Raw genomic sequence first — 19,605 nt, 5'->3', positions numbered from 1 at the left:
CAAAATTCTACTACTAAGAGTAAAATGGGGAAAAATAATTATTGTAACTTGAACAAAAAAAAAAAAAGTGTCTTGAACTTCTAAAAGACATAATTTGAGATTGAGTAAGATTTTGGTCATAAATGCGTCGTGGACGCATGACGTTAGTTTTTGTATATACATACTTTTTCGGTAAATATAAACTCCTTCGTAGGGTATATTTGTCCCGAAAAGAGTTTCCGCTTTGAATTTTTTTTTTTTCGCTCTCTTTCCCACAGCAGAAAAACAACTTTGCTACAATATATTTACTTCTTTTCTCAAGCCTGACCAAACATCATAATTCTCCAAAATAAATACTCCTACTTTTTTAAAAAAATCTCAAAAGATTGGCCGTTAAGCTAATTAGTTTAGATAATATCCTCAATGATTGACACAGATAAGGATGATAAGCTTCATCAATAAATTGGTCATGAAGAAAAGTTGCATGTGAAGGCTAAGCTATTGGTCCACAATTTTCAAATCTCTTTTGAATAAACTAAGGTGGACAATATGTACATAAATTGTGTACATGTGACCAGCTGTTTTTCAGAGCTAAATAAAAATATTTTCAGACCCTCATTTTCCAAATCACATGATGGATGACAGTAGAACATGATTTTGTTTTCATCCTCTCCATATTGGAGGAATAAGTTTATAATATTCCTCTTTTTTCTTTTTTGTGTGTATCACTCATTTTAGAGAAAATGACTTTGTGCTTATCTTACCAAAACTAGCTGCTATTTGTGGATATGTTATTTTTGAAAGAAATGATCGATTCTGGATATGAGAAAGGTCCCTTTAATGTCTGCTTCAGAAATATGTATTGATCTTGAACAGCTAAGACTTCCACTTCACTAATAGACTGCCACATTCTCTTTGTTTTTTTGTTTTTTTTTTTCTCGTAATAAAAATTGTATCTTTAGTCAAGCTTGCATGCACCTCGATGATTCCATCCCATACTTGTTATTTTGCATCAGCGCACGTACTAGGTGACTCCACCTATCAGGCTTTTAGCCCGATGAGAAAAAATCAGCTAGCACTATTTGGCTCTATTGAAATTTGAACATTAATCTCACGTGTTTTCCACCCACTTTATCAGCCTCTACACCATACCATTGAGCGCAACATCAAGCACCACATTTTTTCAATAACCGTGATGTCCAAGCTAGTTTTATCGAGTAACCCTATCCCACAGGGTACCACATTCACATTTTTTTCAAGAAGAAATTTGAGACTGTCTTTCTTATATCAAGGACCACTTTCTTTAGTGGAGCTCAGACATTTGGTTACTTGTGAAATTTGCTGATTGACATGATTGAATATAACATGCACCCTAATTATCTAAAAAGATTTTGCCATCATGGTAAAAGCCCATTTCACCTGAAGGTACTAAATTTTATGGCTAAGGCACATTATTCTTTCGATCTGTGATGATGACAAAGGCAGTCTGCAGTTAATCTGTAATCATAACAGAAATTTTACAGTTTGCTTGAAAAAGCATAAACCTTTATAAACAAAAGCTAACTTTATGATTTGCACACTTCAAAACCACTTTACATTTCAATACAGCTTGCACCTACTGCTTTCCTAAAAAAAAAAAAAAAGAACAATTCAAGAATACAAAAGTACCATGGTCTACTGGCAATTGATGCCATCCCTTCCCATTTCCAACCAAACCACGATGTATCCACATGGACAGTGAGAGAGATTTATCATACAAAAGAGTCTAAAGACAACAAAAATCTTAAAAAGAATCCCTATACACCACTGTTCCAAAACTAAGAATTAGTTAAAGGATCAGAGCATCCGAGTTAAAAGCAAGGGAAAAAAATAAAATTGCGAGACTCGCAGCAAAGAGGGGGGAAACAGAGAGAATGAACAACCAAACCTAGATCAAAGAGTGCCAATTACTTCTCATCTACCATCAGAAGATGTGAATGACTCAGCAAAACCGTAGGGGCGAGTAGGTATGCTAGTTTGAGTGTTATCCATGCTTGGAAGGTAAGAAGAAGAGGATGAATCCATGTGACTTGTACCTTCATAAGCTTGCCACTTCTTCAGTGCCTGAGGCAGTGACATATCGAGATCAATGCCGTATATGTCCTCTGAGCACTCATCGGATGGTTTCCAGAGCTCGACAAGAGATGAAAGAACATTGACAGCATGACCCATGTCAGGCCTTTGATATGGCTCCCTTGCAGAGCAATGTCCAGCTAGCTCAGCTACGGTGCTGACACTGGCGAGTGTTTCCTCGCTTAGGTCAATCGCGGGGTCGATTGCCTTTCTGAATGTATCTTTATTCAGATGCATTCTTCGGAACCATGTTACGAGATGCATGCTCTCCTCAGGTTGGGTTTCATCGAGAGCCTTTCTTCCTGTGATGAGCTCCATTAAAATTACACCAAAACTGAACACGTCCACCTTGGTTGTGACTCTCCCAGTTACTGGCAATTGAATCAAGACAATACATGTTTAGAAAATGATGTCTTAAATTCCACAAACTCCTATGCGCATATCATAATCAGGAATGTGAGATACAAGTAAAGAATTTGGTTGGCTATATTCGCAGATCCTTGACTTTCACTTAGCGGAAAAAGAAGGAAAACGAAAAGAGATAATTACAGTCCAATGTCTTTTGGTGGTCTAATTTATGAAATAACCAGCAAATGTATAGATTTTGTATATTTAAGTATAGATACATATAATATACATAACTAACGTATAGGTTTTGTATCTTTTGGCTAGCGCCCGTAATTAATTTTGGCCGACGGAACAAAAATGAGAAAAACCCCAAAGAAAACAAGAGGATCTTCTGTTATAGGAAAATAACACGTTTCAAGTGTGAGATTAGGCCGAAGTAGATAATGGTGGCGTTAAGCAAGATTCAGGAAAAAAATGTTTCCTGTATTGTATCCACCTTTAGAACCTAAGTGATCATAGCACTAAAGGAGTTGACAGAATCAAGGATATTTGATATATGACAATGTATGAAAGACAAGTTCTTGCCTGTGGAGTTGAGCACAAGTAGATTTGACTAAGAAAAGAGGGAAACATTAATATATACAACAGATAAATTTGCACACATAGGATAGACCTATTATAGGACGAAAGCTGATCAATGTAAAACAGGCCAAGTTCAGGGAATACACTCAATATCATCTGACTCTTATCATTCAAATGATTGCTAATTCTCCACAAGCATACAAATACTATATCAGCAATCGGCATCAGAAGACACATATAAGTAAGAAAAAAAAAAAGCATACCTGCATATTCCGGTGCCAGATATCCAAATGTCCCAGCAATCCTTGTCTCTATAGAACCTTTCCCTTCTGGAGCAAGTCTCACAAGGCCAAAATCTGCAACTTTAGCCCTCATATCATCCCCTAGAAGAATATTTGAGGGCTTCAAATCCCTGTGAATGAAACTCTGGTGGGCTAAACTATGGAGGTACTCTACACCCCTAGCAACATCTAATGCAATAGTCAATCTTTTTGTCCATTCTAGGGGCTTCTTTCCTTCCTCTGCCCAGTTGAAAAGATGCTCGCTTAATGTTCCTTGAGGCATGTATTCATAGACTAGAAGTTTTTCATTCCCATCAAGACAGTACCCGAGTAGTCCAACAAGATGCCTATGTCTGACCTTGGTCAAAACAGCAATCTCGGATTTGAATTCATTAATTCCCTTTCCAGTGATGATTCCGTTTTCCATTCTTTTGACGGCGATCTTCGTCCCATCATGCAACTCCCCTTTGTAGACCGTGCCGAACCCTCCTTGACCTAGTATGTTCTCTTCACTAAAATTGTTGGTCACATTCTTCAGTACTTGAATCGAAATCACCATATTCCCTGCTTCAACCATTTGAACATTGTCACCGGTTTCACTAGCGGAAACGGTATGAGTTTCACTAACCGCACCGACACTGACACTGGACCCCGCAACCGTGATTTTGACACTGTCATTATCGGAACCAGAATGGCGTGGATGCATCACGACGGCGTTCGGACTTTGCACTCGGCTAAAACGCTTTTGTTTGCTTTTGTACAGACAGAAAGCTGCCACTCCAATCAAACAAAGCATAAATACACCCCCAATTACAGAAAACACCACAATTCCAATCCATCGATTGGACTTTTTCCGAGCTGCTTGGGCATTTCCGTCATCCGAACCAGAGCCCGGTGAACTACCTGGAGTACCGCCTTGAGAAGTCGCATCACTTTTTTCCTTCCCGATATCAGGGTTACCACCAGTTTTCAGAATATTATTGTTCCTAAAAGCCGGTACCTTTCCGTAAATTTGGTTGTTTGATACGTCTAACTCTGTAAGGCTTGTCAATGTGGTCAGCTCCTCAGGAATTGTGCCTGTGAGATTATTATCTGCAAGAACTATTCTTTGTAGTGACTTTAGTGAAGCAAAATCAGGAGAAATGGTACCTGAAAGCCCCATTTTCTGGAAGTTTACGATGGTTACGTTACCATTGGTGCAAGTAAGACCAAACCAATCAGCACACGGATTATTTCCCTTCCAGTTCTCAGCAAACTTCCTTGGATAATTCATTGCTTTTGCAATAGAAAGCAATGTATTTACTCTAGGATCACAATCACCTGGTTGTGGCAAACAAAAGCTGTTTGTATCTTTCGTCAAATCAACAGCAACTGAATCTTTGAACTTCGGCATTGGTCCTTGAAACAAATTATTGGTCATATTAACCGCCTTCAAAGACTCAAGATTCACCAAAGAAGTTGGCACAGGACCAGTGAACGAATTATCTCTAAGACTCAATCTCTCCAAAGCCTTTAACCCCGAAAAGTCAGGCAATGGACCCGAAAATCCATTTGAATGCAACCAAACCTCCTTTAACAATGTCATGTTTTGTAAAACATCAATTCCTCCAGTAAGTTTCTGTCCATTTAACCACAAAGACTCAAGCAAGAACCCCGAAAAACTCGAAGGCAATTCACCCTCCAAGTTATTCAAAGCCAAATGTAAATTCACCAATCCAGGAAACTCATCAGGACTTAAAAAGCTAGGAATTTTTCCAGTAACATTAGCTGAATTTGCTGAAAAGTTCTTAAGTGATGAAGCATTTCTAAGACTCTCAGGTATCTCCCAACCAACAAAAGGATTATTATCAATTTCAACAGATTGTAATGATGACATATCAGTAAAAAAATCAGCTGGAATTGAACTAAACTGATTATTACTAAGCATTAACACTTGTAATGAACTTAAACCACTTAAACTAGGCAAAGGGCCTGAAATATTGTTATACTGAAGCTCTAAACGTTCAAGTTCAGTTAATTTAGCCAGTTCTTGAGGAAGTGTACCTTGAATATTCATATGACCAATTTGGATCCTGATGACCCGTTTGTTTGAACAACCAACATGGTTCCATTTACATGGATCCGGGTCAAGCCAACCCAAATCTTGAGATGGGTTTAAGCTCTTTTTCAAAGCTAACATTACTGAAACATCATCATCATTATTATTTTGACACTCAACACCTAAAAACAAGAATGTAGAAACACTAAGAACAAGAAAAGTTACAAGCTTTAAACCAAGAAGGGTGTTCATTTTTTGTGTAAAGATTGAAACTTTAAGTTGAAAAACAAGGAACAAAGGGTTGTTTGTTTATAGCAAAGTTTTGAAGAATTTTTTTTTTTTCAAGATTTTAGAGAAAGATTGTGGGGTTTTTGCAGAGAGGAAACAAAAGCATTGAGAGTAGAGAGTAAGCACGTGGAAGGTAAGGGGGACCTACAAGAAAACTGGAAAGCTAAGAATGGGAGAGTTGGATACAGAAGGAAGCACAATGACAGTAATTACAAGCTGGACGATTCTTGGGAACATGGCCACACAAAAAAAGGACAAAGTTGGCAGTTTGATTTGGTTTTGTGTTTGTCAATTTTTTTATTTTTTTTTGGGTTATATTCCAAAGTTTTACTTCCATCCGACTCAATTTAAGTGTCTTATAGCCCGTTTGGCTAAGTTTTTAAAATTTGTTTATTTTAAAAAATATTTTTTTTTAAAGTACTTTTCAAAAAAATATTTTTAGCCAAAAACAGTTTGTGTTTAGTCAATTAATTAAAAAAATACTTTTGAGCAGTCATTAGTGTTTGTCCAAGCTTTTAAAAAGTGCTTCTATTTGTATTTTTCTCAAAAGTACTTTTCAAAAAAATGCTTTTGGGTAAAAGCTGTTTTTTTAGCTTTTGAAAAACTATTTCTGCTACTCCCCAAAAGCACTTATTTTCTCCCAAAAACTTGACCGAACACCTTACTTTTTTTTTTTCAAATAAAGCACTTATTGAAAAAATAAGTACTTTTTGGGGAAAAATAAGTTTGGCCAAACAATTTTTATCCGTTCCAAAAATAGTGTCTTTTTCTATGTTTATTAAGTTGATAATTTAAATATTCTATATGATAAGTTTATAATCACAAGATTCAAAGGACATTTTAGTACATTACACACATCTCTAATTTAGGACCACAAGATTCAAAAGTCTCTCTTTATTTCTTAAATTTCGTGTCTAGTTAAATTAAGACACTTAAATTGGGACGGAGTGAGTAAATATTAATCTCTCTGTCTCAAATTATGGGTCTTTTTTTTTTTTTTTACACGGCCCTTAAGAGGAGTATTAATTAGGAGAGTTAATTGATTGATGTTTCCCTTATTTATGTCTATATTATAATCTCTTTCCATTAAATGTTTAATATATTTATGTATCATCTTCATTAATGATAGAATTCTACTAAAAGTAAAATGGGAAAAATAATTAATTGTGTTTTAAACTTCTAAAATGACATATAATTTAGACAATTATTTTTAGGAACTACGACGGATAATTTGTAACAGAGGCAATAGTATTACACATTTTCCTAGTTGTAATGATTCTTAATATAATCTTAGTAATTTATTATTCTTATTATTGTAGCCAATTTATATTCAACAAGTAATAAGTAGTTCAACCAATCATCATAAATCATTATTTAGCTCAATCATTGGGGACAAAATGAGCACATTAAGTTTGGATTTTACTCATAGATCTTACTATAATTATGATACGGTGATAAGTATTGATTCATCTTGAACTAGATATTTCAAATTAGAGCCCTAAATATGAAATTATTTTTGTTAGGAAAGCATTTTATTCATGAGACTTTGCTATGCGAATTCGAATTTAATCGAACACCACTATAAATATTAAATACCGTATGAGAAACTAAAAGAACTAGCAGGTCACATATTCTGTTGGATGATATATTATGTGCTTGAAAACAGACAATAATCTTTACAATCATACTCCCTTTGTTTAGAGAAAAGGATATAAAATGACCACATAAAAAAAATAAAAAAAGGCAGAAAAAATATGGGACTTTGTTTTTGGACAAAATAACAATGAGTAGACTTTGTGAAAATATTTCTATTTTGGGACCATGTTCATTACGTATATGATTTGCTCTCTGCATATACAAGCATCATAATAATTTGCTTCATGATGAGGGCATAAACAAGAAATTTTTATAATTTTTTGTTACTTTTACAAAAAATAAAATAAAATGGCAACATATCATTATCAGGAAGTTACGATACTTTAGTTTAAACTAGCTGATCCTGATCAACTTATAAAAAAAAAAAAGATGATTCAAATTCCGTTGAAAGAAGTATCTACATTTTGACATATGATAATTAATAATAATAGTAGTAATTTAAGATTATTAGTAAGTTGAAAAGTAAAGTTGTGCTGCAAGCTTCAATATAGTTTTTTTTCCTCTCTATAAAATACAATAGCAAAACAAGCTTCAATAAGAAGAATAACATGAGAGAGTGTTATATCTTTTCAAACATTTTTTTTCTTCTGTTAATGAAGAAAACAGATAGTATGTAGTAGTTTTATAAGAAATTTGGTGTCGTCACTATGATTAAACATATTGAAAAGGACATACCATGTGTCATATCAGTATATTAAGCTACAATGTAAATTGTAACTTAAGTCTTAAGATGTTTGATTCTGATGGGACTAATGAATAATATAAACGAAGTTATTGGTTATGAGAAAAGTTGTCAAAAGGAAGAAACAAAATAACCAAATTAAGACGGTAATTTATTCAATGTTTCTTTTCATAGATCTGCGGGATAATATCAATTTTTGGTCCCTCGAATTTTTAATAGCAATCTGCGGGATAATAGTAATTTGTAATTATTGATTTTAGTCCTTGTGATATTTGACAACTCACATTTATCTTTCAATGATTGAAATGTGTGTGCTTTTGGTCTATTTATGTTGAAAATATGTTATATGTTATATTTAAAATACTTTTAGAACTATATTAGTATCGAATATGGAGAAACAATACAAGCTTAACGTAGCACATGGTAATTCGATGTTTGAACAATTGATATTCATGTTAAATTTGTGAATATTCACAACCAACGGGCTCAAAAGTGCATATTTTCAATTAATTAAGGTCAAATGCACTTAGTCAAACATTACAAGGACTAAAGTATCATTAATTAAGAAACCAAAATACTTATTACAGAATGTGAGGGTTTTTATGCTCAATATCTTCATATTTTGCAAACATCAATTAGTACTATTTCATAAATTCTGGAAATTATGCTGTATTTCGTTTTTGGCGATTTTATGAAAAAATAGAATGGAAGAAACTATTAGAGTAACAAAATCTTAATTAGTTAAAGGCCTTCACCACAAAAGGAATATGCATTGCTGTTCTTAAGGCACTTACAAAGTTGACAAGCTGCATATATTCACTTTCTTGTTGTGGAGTTGTAAAGGGAAAATTTACACTGTATAGCTCTTAAAATATGTCCTCACCTGTATAGTAGGCTAAATTTTGCCATTAAAAATGGGAAAACACCCCAATAAGCCACTTTTGACCTTTGTAATTGAAAAATAATCACTGTTGGGGAGTTTTAGAACCAATGAATCTCTATGACATTTTTCTGGAGTTCTATATGTGAAACTTGTATCTAAAAAATAATGACTAGTATTTCTTTAAATGTAGTGCCGAAATGTAACCAATGGGTGCTACTTTTACCGTAAAAATAGTTTGATGCATTTTTCTTTTACAGAAAGAATTAAGCCACTAAACTAAGCCAATGGAAACAAAATCTAAATAGGAGATTTTGCACATATAGCCTTGTTGAGACACTATTTTAATTATATTCCCGTTAATCCAATGAGCTAAATTTATCTACAACTAGAATACTCTATCTAATCATTTAAAAGCAAAATTTAAGCTACTGAATTAATTGGGAATAGAATTTAGAGAGTGGCTTCAAAGACCACACAAATGCAATAAATTGCACGGTTCGTCCTTCAAATGGTTTGGTCTTTAATTTTGACCCTTCAAAATCGTTTAAGGACAAGGGACATAACTTGTCGATTATTCTGATGCGAAAGTATAAATTTATGCCTCATAAAAAAGTTATTTTCCTTGAGGGTCAAAAATAAGACCAGCACAAAAGAGGGACAAAACTGCAAAGATCCAATCATTTGTGCAAGAAGTAATTGGACGGTTTGGCCTTCAAATGAACTGGTTCAAATGATCGGTCCTTAAAATTTTGTCCTTCAAATGGCTGGTCTTTAATTTTTGCTCTTCAAAATTGAACTTATGTCTAGCAAGGCATAAATCCTTTCAAGGAGCTGGCATAACTTTTAGATTAAATGCGTAACTTATGCCCCTCCAGGTATAACTTCGATTTTGAAGGACAAAAATTAAAGATCAGCACAGAGTAGCAATAAAAGTGCAAATGACCCTTTGTGCAAATGTCCCACTGTAAAGGGGTCCATGTTATGGAGTTGTTAAGGGCCCAAGGCCCAAGGCCCATTGTGTTGTTTAGGATAAATTTTTCTACCTCTATCTGAGACAATCTATATATAATATAAAGTTAGACATAAAAAAGGTGATGTGGCACCTCTCTATGATCACCATTTTTATTTATCTTTTTTCTCCTTTTTTTGAATTTTCCCCTTATTTTATTAATTATTTAATTTTAAAAAGTCATCTCCATAACTCACACCACTTTATCTTCATAAATTCTACTTTTAATTAGTACTAATAATATTCATAACTCCCAAGCCTTTTATATTCATAACCTCCAACTATTTAATGTGGGCACCTAAAAATCACACCAATAATATAGCATTTCCATCCAAATAAATATGCATGTTTTGACCCATGTAAATTATTCTCTACCCTTGAAGTAAGTTTTCTTTCAGTTTTCCTGTTTTTGATATGTCTACGTTTTCCTTCATGTTTATGTTGTTAAAATTTTAGTTTTCCTTCACGTTTGCTTGGTGCTTCATGTATTTTTGTTGTACAATTTTGGGCGATTGTAGCAAATCAAATTTGCATGTTTAAAAAAATGATTTCGATTTTCCTCTTTCTTTCCTTTTGTATTTTTTTTAAAGAATTTGATTACCTTATATTAACAATAATATAGTTTTTTCCCTTCTTATATTAAACGTTAATTTTTTTACTTTTTAAAGAATTTGATTACCTTATGTCAACATATGGTTTTCCTTCTTCAATTCATATATCTAAAGTTTTCATTTGCTTAGTTAATTCTTAATTTCTTCTGATTTTTTTTCCTTTATCGGCGAGGTTAAATAACTTTTTATGTCTCTAACTAAAGTTTTACGAAAGTGGAAGTACCAGAAAAAAGTCATCACATACGTGTATGCTGCTTAAGAAAGTATGTGTATATCCATCTGCATGTGGATCAACTTTTAGTAAGCATAATAGAACACAAGAATGTAAATTAGTTTGTAGTTCATAGAATGCAATTTAATTCATAAGAAAGTTACTTAATTACAGATATGAAAAATTACCGTCCTCAAGTATTTTGTTTTTTATTGTTCATAAACGTCTTCAAAGTTTTAAATTTTCATAGAATATTAGTATCATTTATTAGGTCTAAATCTTTTGAGCTTACTACTTGAAAAAAAATACAAGAAATGAATTAGCTGTTAAGAAAATATAACATAATAGGTATTGATTTTGGGAGGAATTGAATAAGCAAAGGTAAAGAAATGAAAAGAAAGTGTGGAAAGGAAAAGGCCAAAAAATAATGTTGCAATGAATACGAAGAGGAGTGGGATTACAAGCAGAGGCGGATCTAAGATTCAAGTTTTAGGGGTTTAACATCTTAAATTTTTATTACTAAACCATTATATTTGTAAAGTTATGGGTTCATATCTACTATTTATTGTAATTTTAGTAAATGTTTACACATAAATTTATACCCCGCAATGAAAGTTTGGGTTCAATTGAACCCCAAGTTATAGAGCTCCATCCGCCACTGATTACAAAAGAGAAACACAATAAGATGGAAAATAATAGAAAAAATGACAAGAAAAAAAAATGACAGTTAATCAAGAAAAATAACAAAAAGAAAAAAAATGGGATTTCAAAAAATGTATAGAAGATAATCAGAACATGATCGAATAAATTTATTTTCTTAATTAAATTCCTAAAATTGTGAAAAAAAATTTATAACTTAAAAATATTTATTAGAAATCTTAAGAAAATTATTAAGTTGGTGGGTTAAAATTGTATGCCTTTGACAAGCCACATATGATTCTTGTGAGAGATGAAAGATGGGGGGAGTCAAAACTAACGACGATCATTTATTTGATATTAAATTTTTTGACCTAATTTTTTTTTTCCATTTGGTTCAACCTTTAAAATATAACTAGAATGACAAATAACAATTGAAGAGTAGAGAAAAAATAAAATTAATCAATGAGTGAAGATTAATCTTATTAGCTAGAAAAACTGATAATAATTATTTAGTAATGTTCGAATACTATTTTTTAATAATCGCGTGATACGCGGACAAATTTACTAGTTGGTTGTAAAAGATGGAGCATCCAATTCCAATTCTTAGGATAATGGTTGGAATAGCTCATAATTATCTTCTGGAAAATCCTTGTACAACTAATGATAAATAGTAATCCTTCTGTCTCAATTTATGTGAAACATTTTTTTTTTAATCTGTCTCAAAAAGAACATAAGTTTCTATATTTATAAAAAAATTATCCTAAAACTTCCCCTTTTCCCTTAATGAAATGATTTACAGTCACACAAATATCTATGACTTGTTTTAAAATCACAAGTTTCAAAAGTCTTCTTTTCCTTCTTAAACTTCGTGTCTAGTCAAATATATCACATAAATCAGGACGGAGGGAGTAGTATATTTTATAACACCCTCTCTGACGTGTATTTCCAACTCATTTGCCCTTTTTTTTTTCATTTATCTTTAATTTTTTAAAGAATCTCTTTTAGAAGACAAAAGAGAAAATTGCTATAAAGAAAGATAGCAAGCTAAACAAGTTGAAAAGTAGCAAGGTCTAGAGAAAGGGAGATACCGGGCTCAACATGCTAGAGAGGGAGACTAAAGCAAAGATAGAGAAATAGGCTCAATGGGTTAAGAGAGTGTGTTTGGAGTAAAGCTTGTGGCTCTACAAGCTAAATTAAAAGAGAGATGAAATAAGTTCAAAGCAATCCAATAGAACTAGTTGAGTACAATAAACAAAAGGAGATGATTGTGAAAATGAGCTTCTCAAAATTTAACTTTAATACCGTGTGAAAAATTTAAGCACTCAACATATTGGAATTCGTGGTAGGAGAATAACAACGACTCATTGTTAAAACTTTGAGGGAAACAAAATCTACCCGAGGAATAAATTTGGCTCCAGCAAAAGATTCAACAAGGGCTATATAGATTAAGATTTATCAAACTAGAGAAAGAAGGGGAGTAAATTCCCTAAAAGGTCATCCAATTATTGAGAATTACCTACAAATATCACTTTTAATTTTTTAGAATTAAAATATCACCCAATTATCACTATTTTTCTCAAAAATATATGAAACACACAAAACCGTACTTCTTTCCTAGTTGACATGTCATGTCACATAAAATTCTATTTTTTTAATAATAAATTTATTTAACTCATCAAATTCATTTAACTCAATCCAATTCAAACTCATTTAACCACCTAACTCATATCTTATATCCGTTTAACTCGGTTAGAAAACATCAAAGAAACATAACTTTTATATCCGTTTTTGGATATTTTGCATTTTGCATAAATTTATTTAACTCATCAAATTCATTTAACTCATCAAATTCATTTAACTCAATCCAATTCAAACTCATTTAACCACCTAACTCATATCTTATATCCGTTTAACTCGGTTAGAAAACATCAAAGAAACATAACTTTTATATCCGTTTTTGGATATTTTGCATTTTGCACTCTTAGTGTATACTCCCTTTTATGATTTGCACCCGATCTTTTTTTTTAACGATATGCACTCTAATTTCTATACTTTCTTACACAGCCATAAAAAAATTATTTTGTTTTATTATTTACTTTTTCTCTTTTATGTGTATACCCTGGGTTGAATAATCAGTGTTTTATGTAGTATTACCGTCATGCGTTGGATGTTGAGTTAAATCACGACCATTAGACTGTTTATAGTCGACAAACATTAAGTAAACTATTTTCTCAATCTTAATTTTCAGCTTTTAATTATTAACATAAGTTGTCCTAATCTGTTCTAACTTAGTTAATAAAAGGCAAACTTTGTTGTAAAGAGCTAATAGCCTTAGCTAAGGTACAAGGTATGGGATCAAGAATGGTCTTAAGTTAGCTCGTAATAGGACTGTTTGTACACAAGAGCAGGACCCTAATTTGAATTTATGTCCAATGAATTGATCTGATCAAGCAAATGTAACATCCCAAGTAGGTAAATTTCAAGCTTTATATGGTAAAACAAGCTATACTTACTTCTTGGTAGTTGAAGGTAAAAATGGATTAGGGTGAAAATACTCCCTTTTATAATTTGCGCACTATTCTATTTTTTTTTTTTAAGAAAATACACTCTAATCTTCGTATTTTCTTACAGAACCATAACAGATTTAATATTTTGTTTTATTATTTACAAGGGTAAACATGGGAAAATCAGTCTTCTATTGTTTCCAGTTTTTACCCTTGTAAATAATAAAACAAAATAATTCTTTTTTGGTTTTGTAAGAAAAGATTAGGGTGCATATCATTAAAAAAAATAGGATAGGGTGCAAATCATAAAAGAGAGTATATGTGAAGGGTGCAAGATGCAAAAAAATTCAAAATCGGGTATAAACGTTACGCTTCTTTGATATTTTTTAACCGGTTAAATGGGTATAAGACATGAGTTGGTTGGTTAAATGGGTTTGAGTTTGGTTGAGTTAAATGAATTGGATGAGTTAAATAAATTTATGATTAAAAAATAGAATTTTATGTGGCATGGCATGCCAATTAAGAGAGAAGGAGAGGCTTTGTGTGTTTACAATTTGCCACTAAATTCTTTATTACAAAAAGGTATGTAGCAACACCATTATTATTATTATTATTATTATTATTATTATTATTATTATTTGGTAAATAAAGATTTTATTTCCAAAATGGATGTTGAGTTACAAAGCATTGGTGACTGAGAGTTGGACAAAGGTCCCGACATTTCAGACAGGCTCACGATCAAACGACAACATGTTAGTTAATAAGCAAAGTACGACAACAAAGCAACACCGTTATTTATAATAACACAAAATGAAATTTGACTAGAAACTAGAGAACATATTCCTATATATGACATTGACTACAAAACTAATTATATATGACATTGACTACAAAACTAATTATATATGAATTAAATAAATTAACAAATATCAAATCATAAATAATTTTGGATTACTAATCTTGATTTAATTCTAACACCAGACATTCTTAATACTAAAGGGGTCGTTTGGTACACGGTATTAGTTGGGATATCCCACCACTAACTGTAGGATTAATTTTGTACCATATTTGATAGAAGGTATAAATTTATCCCAGAATAAACAAAGTATAAAGTGCATCCCAAACTTAAAGATGTGATATCCCATCTTATTCCATTAATCCTGGGATTATTTTATCTAATTAGTCCCAAGAGATGGGATAAATTAGTTTCAGGATTATAATCCCAGGATAATTTATCTACGTACCAAATTTTATCTAATTTAATTCATATATATGAATTAAATAAATTAACAAATATCAAATCATAAATAATTTTGAATTACTAATCTTGATTTAATTCCAACACCAAACATTCTTAATACTAAAGAGTTATATGTCGAAAGTGCTTCTTAAAATTACTAGTCATTACGCGCATTACGATTGTACTCTTATCAATAAGCGTGTGTCTATGTATGTATGTAAATAATATATAAATTAAAATTATATTTCGAGTTGTAACATAACAATTAAAGGACAAAATATGAATCTATGGAAATGATGAAGGATAAATAATATTTAACTAACTTAACAAAATATTGTAATTTACTTTTTATTTTATGTTAAGTTAATTATCTTAAGTAAAACTGTATCTTCTATATTTAAGTCTTTAAAGCAACCTAGCACGAAGCCTTATAGTGAAACTGACAACTAATTTTCTACAAGTGAGATTAATATTTAATTCTATTATTACTATACATGTAGAATTTTAATTAGTTTTAAAGTCTTAAATATTTGGATTTCCTATTACTTCAATGAGGAAAAGATTTAACAAACAAAATTTTAGTTGATTTCATGAAAATCCTAAATATTAGAAAAACAATTAAATGACAATTTTATTAAATGTGAATTCTACTTTTTAAATGATAAAATAATCAATCAACATTTCTCATAAAGTTTGAAGCTTGACAGATTAGAGCTAACAGAGCTAATCATGTATGAAGATTCTGCCATATATTCAAAACTTTGAATGTATTGAGCAAGAATACATAAAGGGAACAAGTTAACGTGTGTGTGTGGGGGGGGGGGGGGGGGGGGCGCTTAAATTAATTTTGACCTGCTATGAAATTGTTGGTTTCGTAAATTTTTTGGACTTTATCACATGTTGCTTATTACGAAAAGAAGGAAGACTAGAATGGTATGCGATTGTGCAGTTTATGTCATTACGAATTGAAGAGCGAGATGTTGACAATTCCAAGTTCTACTGTGCTATCCAATATGGCTTATTTTAAGTACGAAAATGGATACAAGAAGCTCATATGCCCGGTGGATCTCACAGGTTAACTTTTTTCAACTACTCCTATCATATTATGCTTAGTCTTCAAAAAGAACTTGGGCAATTGTGAGACTGGACTCATGCTTTACGACATAATATTTGTATGAATGATTCTTAACCCGAGGAATTCGCTATTAGCTCAAAAATATTCTTTGGACTGACACACGGTAGAAGTGGCTTGTTTGTGATCATTCACATTTTATTATTAAGTTGGGCATCATACTCTCTAGGGAGGACTTGAAATTTGAAACCACCAAACATCACTTTGAGAATCTTGTAAGGAGATATGAAAATCCAATTATAATTTCGAATTTGATTAAGACTCGTAAAAAGAGGCTTAGAGAACCAATTCTTTGCAACATTTGTTAATGCTAGAAAGATCTTTCTAAGGAGAATTCCACTAGACAATTCTTCATTGGGACCTAAATAAGCACTCTAACATATGTTTATATTTAACCATTCACTAGATCAACTAATAAGAACATTGAGCCACTTCTTACATTTTAAACAAAAATTTTACATTTATGTTTGATTTATTTCGTTAGATTAACTTTCATAAAATAGTTAGTATGTTAATTTATTTTCATATGATATATCATGTATTTGTGAAATGTATTTCGTAAATTATAAATATAAATTATAGAGTTAATGGCTATTCCCTCCCCCGATTTTTGTTTTTTATAAGTTTTATATTTGAACTATTTCTTGTTTTCATTATTCGTCTGGTCTATAACTTTCAAGGATTATTGATAGATGACAAAATGCTTTTTAACAATCACTTAGAGGCATGTGAGGGTAAAATGAGTCATCCATGTGATTTCTATGAGTCGGAGCCTAAAAGGTATAAAAATATACAGTATAAACTAAAAGGGGTAGTCTTTTATTTACAAACCAAAACGGGTATAACGTGGACCAGTCCACGTTATACCCCAATTATTTTTTTCAATTGTCAATCGATCACAGAGAAAATTAAAAAAAAAAAATGGTATAACGTGGACTGATCCACGTTATACAAATGGATCAGTCAACGTTTTACAAATATATGTTGTAAAACATGGACTGATCCACGTTATACCATTAATATATTTTTTTCTCCCCAACGTTTTACAAAATAGAAGTCCGGAACCAAAATGCCCCCCAAAAAAATCATTTTGAACCAAAATATCCCAACAAAAAAAAAATGTTACAAAAATACCTTTAGCGCAGTAAGTTTTGTTTGAAAAAACTTAGTGTTTTTTCCATACTTTGACCAATGATTAGTCGTGTGTCAAGACTCCGAAATGTTAATATTTTATATTGAACCTAATATTTTTTTTTTGCGTACAATAATGTAGGCCCAATACATCAAGGATACGTGGACGTTCGGATAGTCATTTTAAGGGTTGAAAAGGTGCCCGAAGTAAGTTTTGTTTGAAAAAACTTAGTGTTTTTTCCATACTTTGACCAACGATTAGTCGTGTGTCAAGACTCCAAACGTCAATATTTTATATAGAACCTGATATTCTTTCTGCGTACAATAATGTAGGCTCAATACATCAAGGATACGTAGACGCTCAGATAGTCATTTTAGGGGTTGAAAAGGTACTCGAAGTAAGTTTTGTTTGGAAACTTTAGGGTGTTCTATTTTTTAAGATTTTGATTTAAGCGTGTTATTTTTTAATCAAGACATAACTTTATTTTGAATATAAATATAATTCTAAAAAATATAGGGAGAAAAACTAGTTGTAAAGTGGTCAAACTTTAGATGGTCATAACTTTGCGGTCGGACGTCCGTTTTACGCGTTTTTTTTTTAACTTGCGTATTTTTTCGAGATCTACGCAGATAAATTGCCGCAAGGCGGTTTGGCCGAGCCGATTTAAAAAAAAACACCTTTTATCCCATTCAATTTCAATTTTCCCCCAAATTGGCCTGAAAATTTTCAATTTTATTTACTTATAAGATGATGATACGCAATAGATTTCAACGTAAAAATCCCGGGGTAATGTAGCTGTGAATGTCAATTTCACTTCTTCGGTTTCAATTTTTGAAAATAAGGCTGACTAATTTTCTCGACATACAGAGTTAACTAAAATAACCTTACAGTCAAACACTAAGTTTTTTCAAACAAAACTTACTTCGGGTTCAGGAGCGCGGACTACATCTAGAAGGAGGAATGAAATGGATATAGCTCCTGCTCGCATGGCTAGAAAGTGTAGTACGTGCAAGCAAACATGTCATAACAAGAATCGCTGCCCCGACAAAAATCAGTAGTTGTTATTGCTTGTTGGTTTTTATGTTTTTTCTTAAGTTGTACGATCGTTGTTTCCTTATGTAATCTTCCAAGAATATATAACATGTCTTGTGCCGTTTAATAGTTAGTATGTAATTTAACATTTACCACTCAGTTAATGTGTAACGTTTATTTAACTTATATTTTATTTTTTATTTATGTTCGCATATATAACACATATTTAATTATTGCATGGGTTAAAATATTTATTTCAGTTAATCACTGAAATTAACTATATGCTTTAAAAATTAAAAAAAATCAATAATTTTTTTTATTAAAAACACAGCCGAATATGATTTAAATAGAGGCAACGTCTTACAAACTATTTTGTAAAACGTTGGGGAGAAAAATATATATTAATGGTATAACGTGGATCAGTCCACGTTATACAAATAATTTTGTAAAACGTTGGGGAGAAAAATATGTATTAATGGTATAACGTGGATCAGTCCACGTTATACAAATAATTTTTTTTTTTCAGTTTCTTTGTGATCGACTGACAATTGAAAAAAAAATAGGGGTATAACGTGGACCATGTTATACCCGTTTTGGTTTATACCGTGTATTTATATGCCCTTTAGGCTCCGGACTCTTGATTTCTATTATGGCTGAAAGTCCTTCTGAACCATCACTGTTTTGCAAATTCCATACTTAAAACAATTGACTATTTTTACTACCCCCATGAAACTATTTATGAAGATTAAAGCCCCCAGATGAACATATGGCAACTTGTGATGACTTTCTGAATTACTCGTGCGAAGTGAAAAATGATGCAACGCTTGAATCTTTTAATGACTAATTAGGTTGAACATTAACACTTTTTCAATTTTATTAATTTGGATAGAAGAACCATGAAATTACATTCTCATGTACTCATAAAACTCATGACTATCAATATCATACTAAAACAATTTAGGCAAGTAAAACACTGAAGGAAAAAACTATAAAATTTGTAAGGAGAATTCCACTAGACAAATCTCTCCAGTGGAATTGATATCAACCAATAAAAATCATGTTCTTTCTGTTTTATAATAAAACTCTTTCGCGTTATCAAATTGAGCTCAGTTATAACCTGCCCTACAACCACAAACTAATGCATTACTTAAGCCATGATGTAATCTATGACTTGCAGCCGACTCTACCATCTCAATGATCCCATAAAGTGTGTAACCAGCAGCGTGCACAACCTGAAGCTTCGCCT

At 31.9% G+C, this 19,605-nt stretch overlaps 1 protein-coding gene across 1 annotated transcript; it reads right to left on the bottom strand.

Moving 5' to 3' along the window:
• Window positions 1-1,524: 1,524 nt before the first annotated feature.
• LOC132616159 (receptor protein kinase TMK1) lies at window positions 1,525-5,888 on the bottom strand. The gene is made up of 2 exons (XM_060330766.1): window positions 3,285-5,888; window positions 1,525-2,462 (listed from the first exon to the last, which is right to left on the bottom strand). The coding sequence occupies exons 1-2, from the start codon at window positions 5,590-5,592 to the stop codon at window positions 1,933-1,935; spliced, it is 2,838 nt and encodes a 945-aa protein (XP_060186749.1). The 5' UTR covers window positions 5,593-5,888; the 3' UTR covers window positions 1,525-1,932.
• Between the last annotated feature and the right edge of the window lie 13,717 nt (window positions 5,889-19,605).

This window comes from Lycium barbarum, chromosome 10, assembly GCF_019175385.1.
Source record: "Lycium barbarum isolate Lr01 chromosome 10, ASM1917538v2, whole genome shotgun sequence".
NCBI lineage: Eukaryota > Viridiplantae > Streptophyta > Magnoliopsida > Solanales > Solanaceae > Lycium > Lycium barbarum.
The sequence above is the reverse complement of the archived record's forward strand: the minus strand, read 5'-3'. Positions and strand labels throughout refer to the sequence as shown.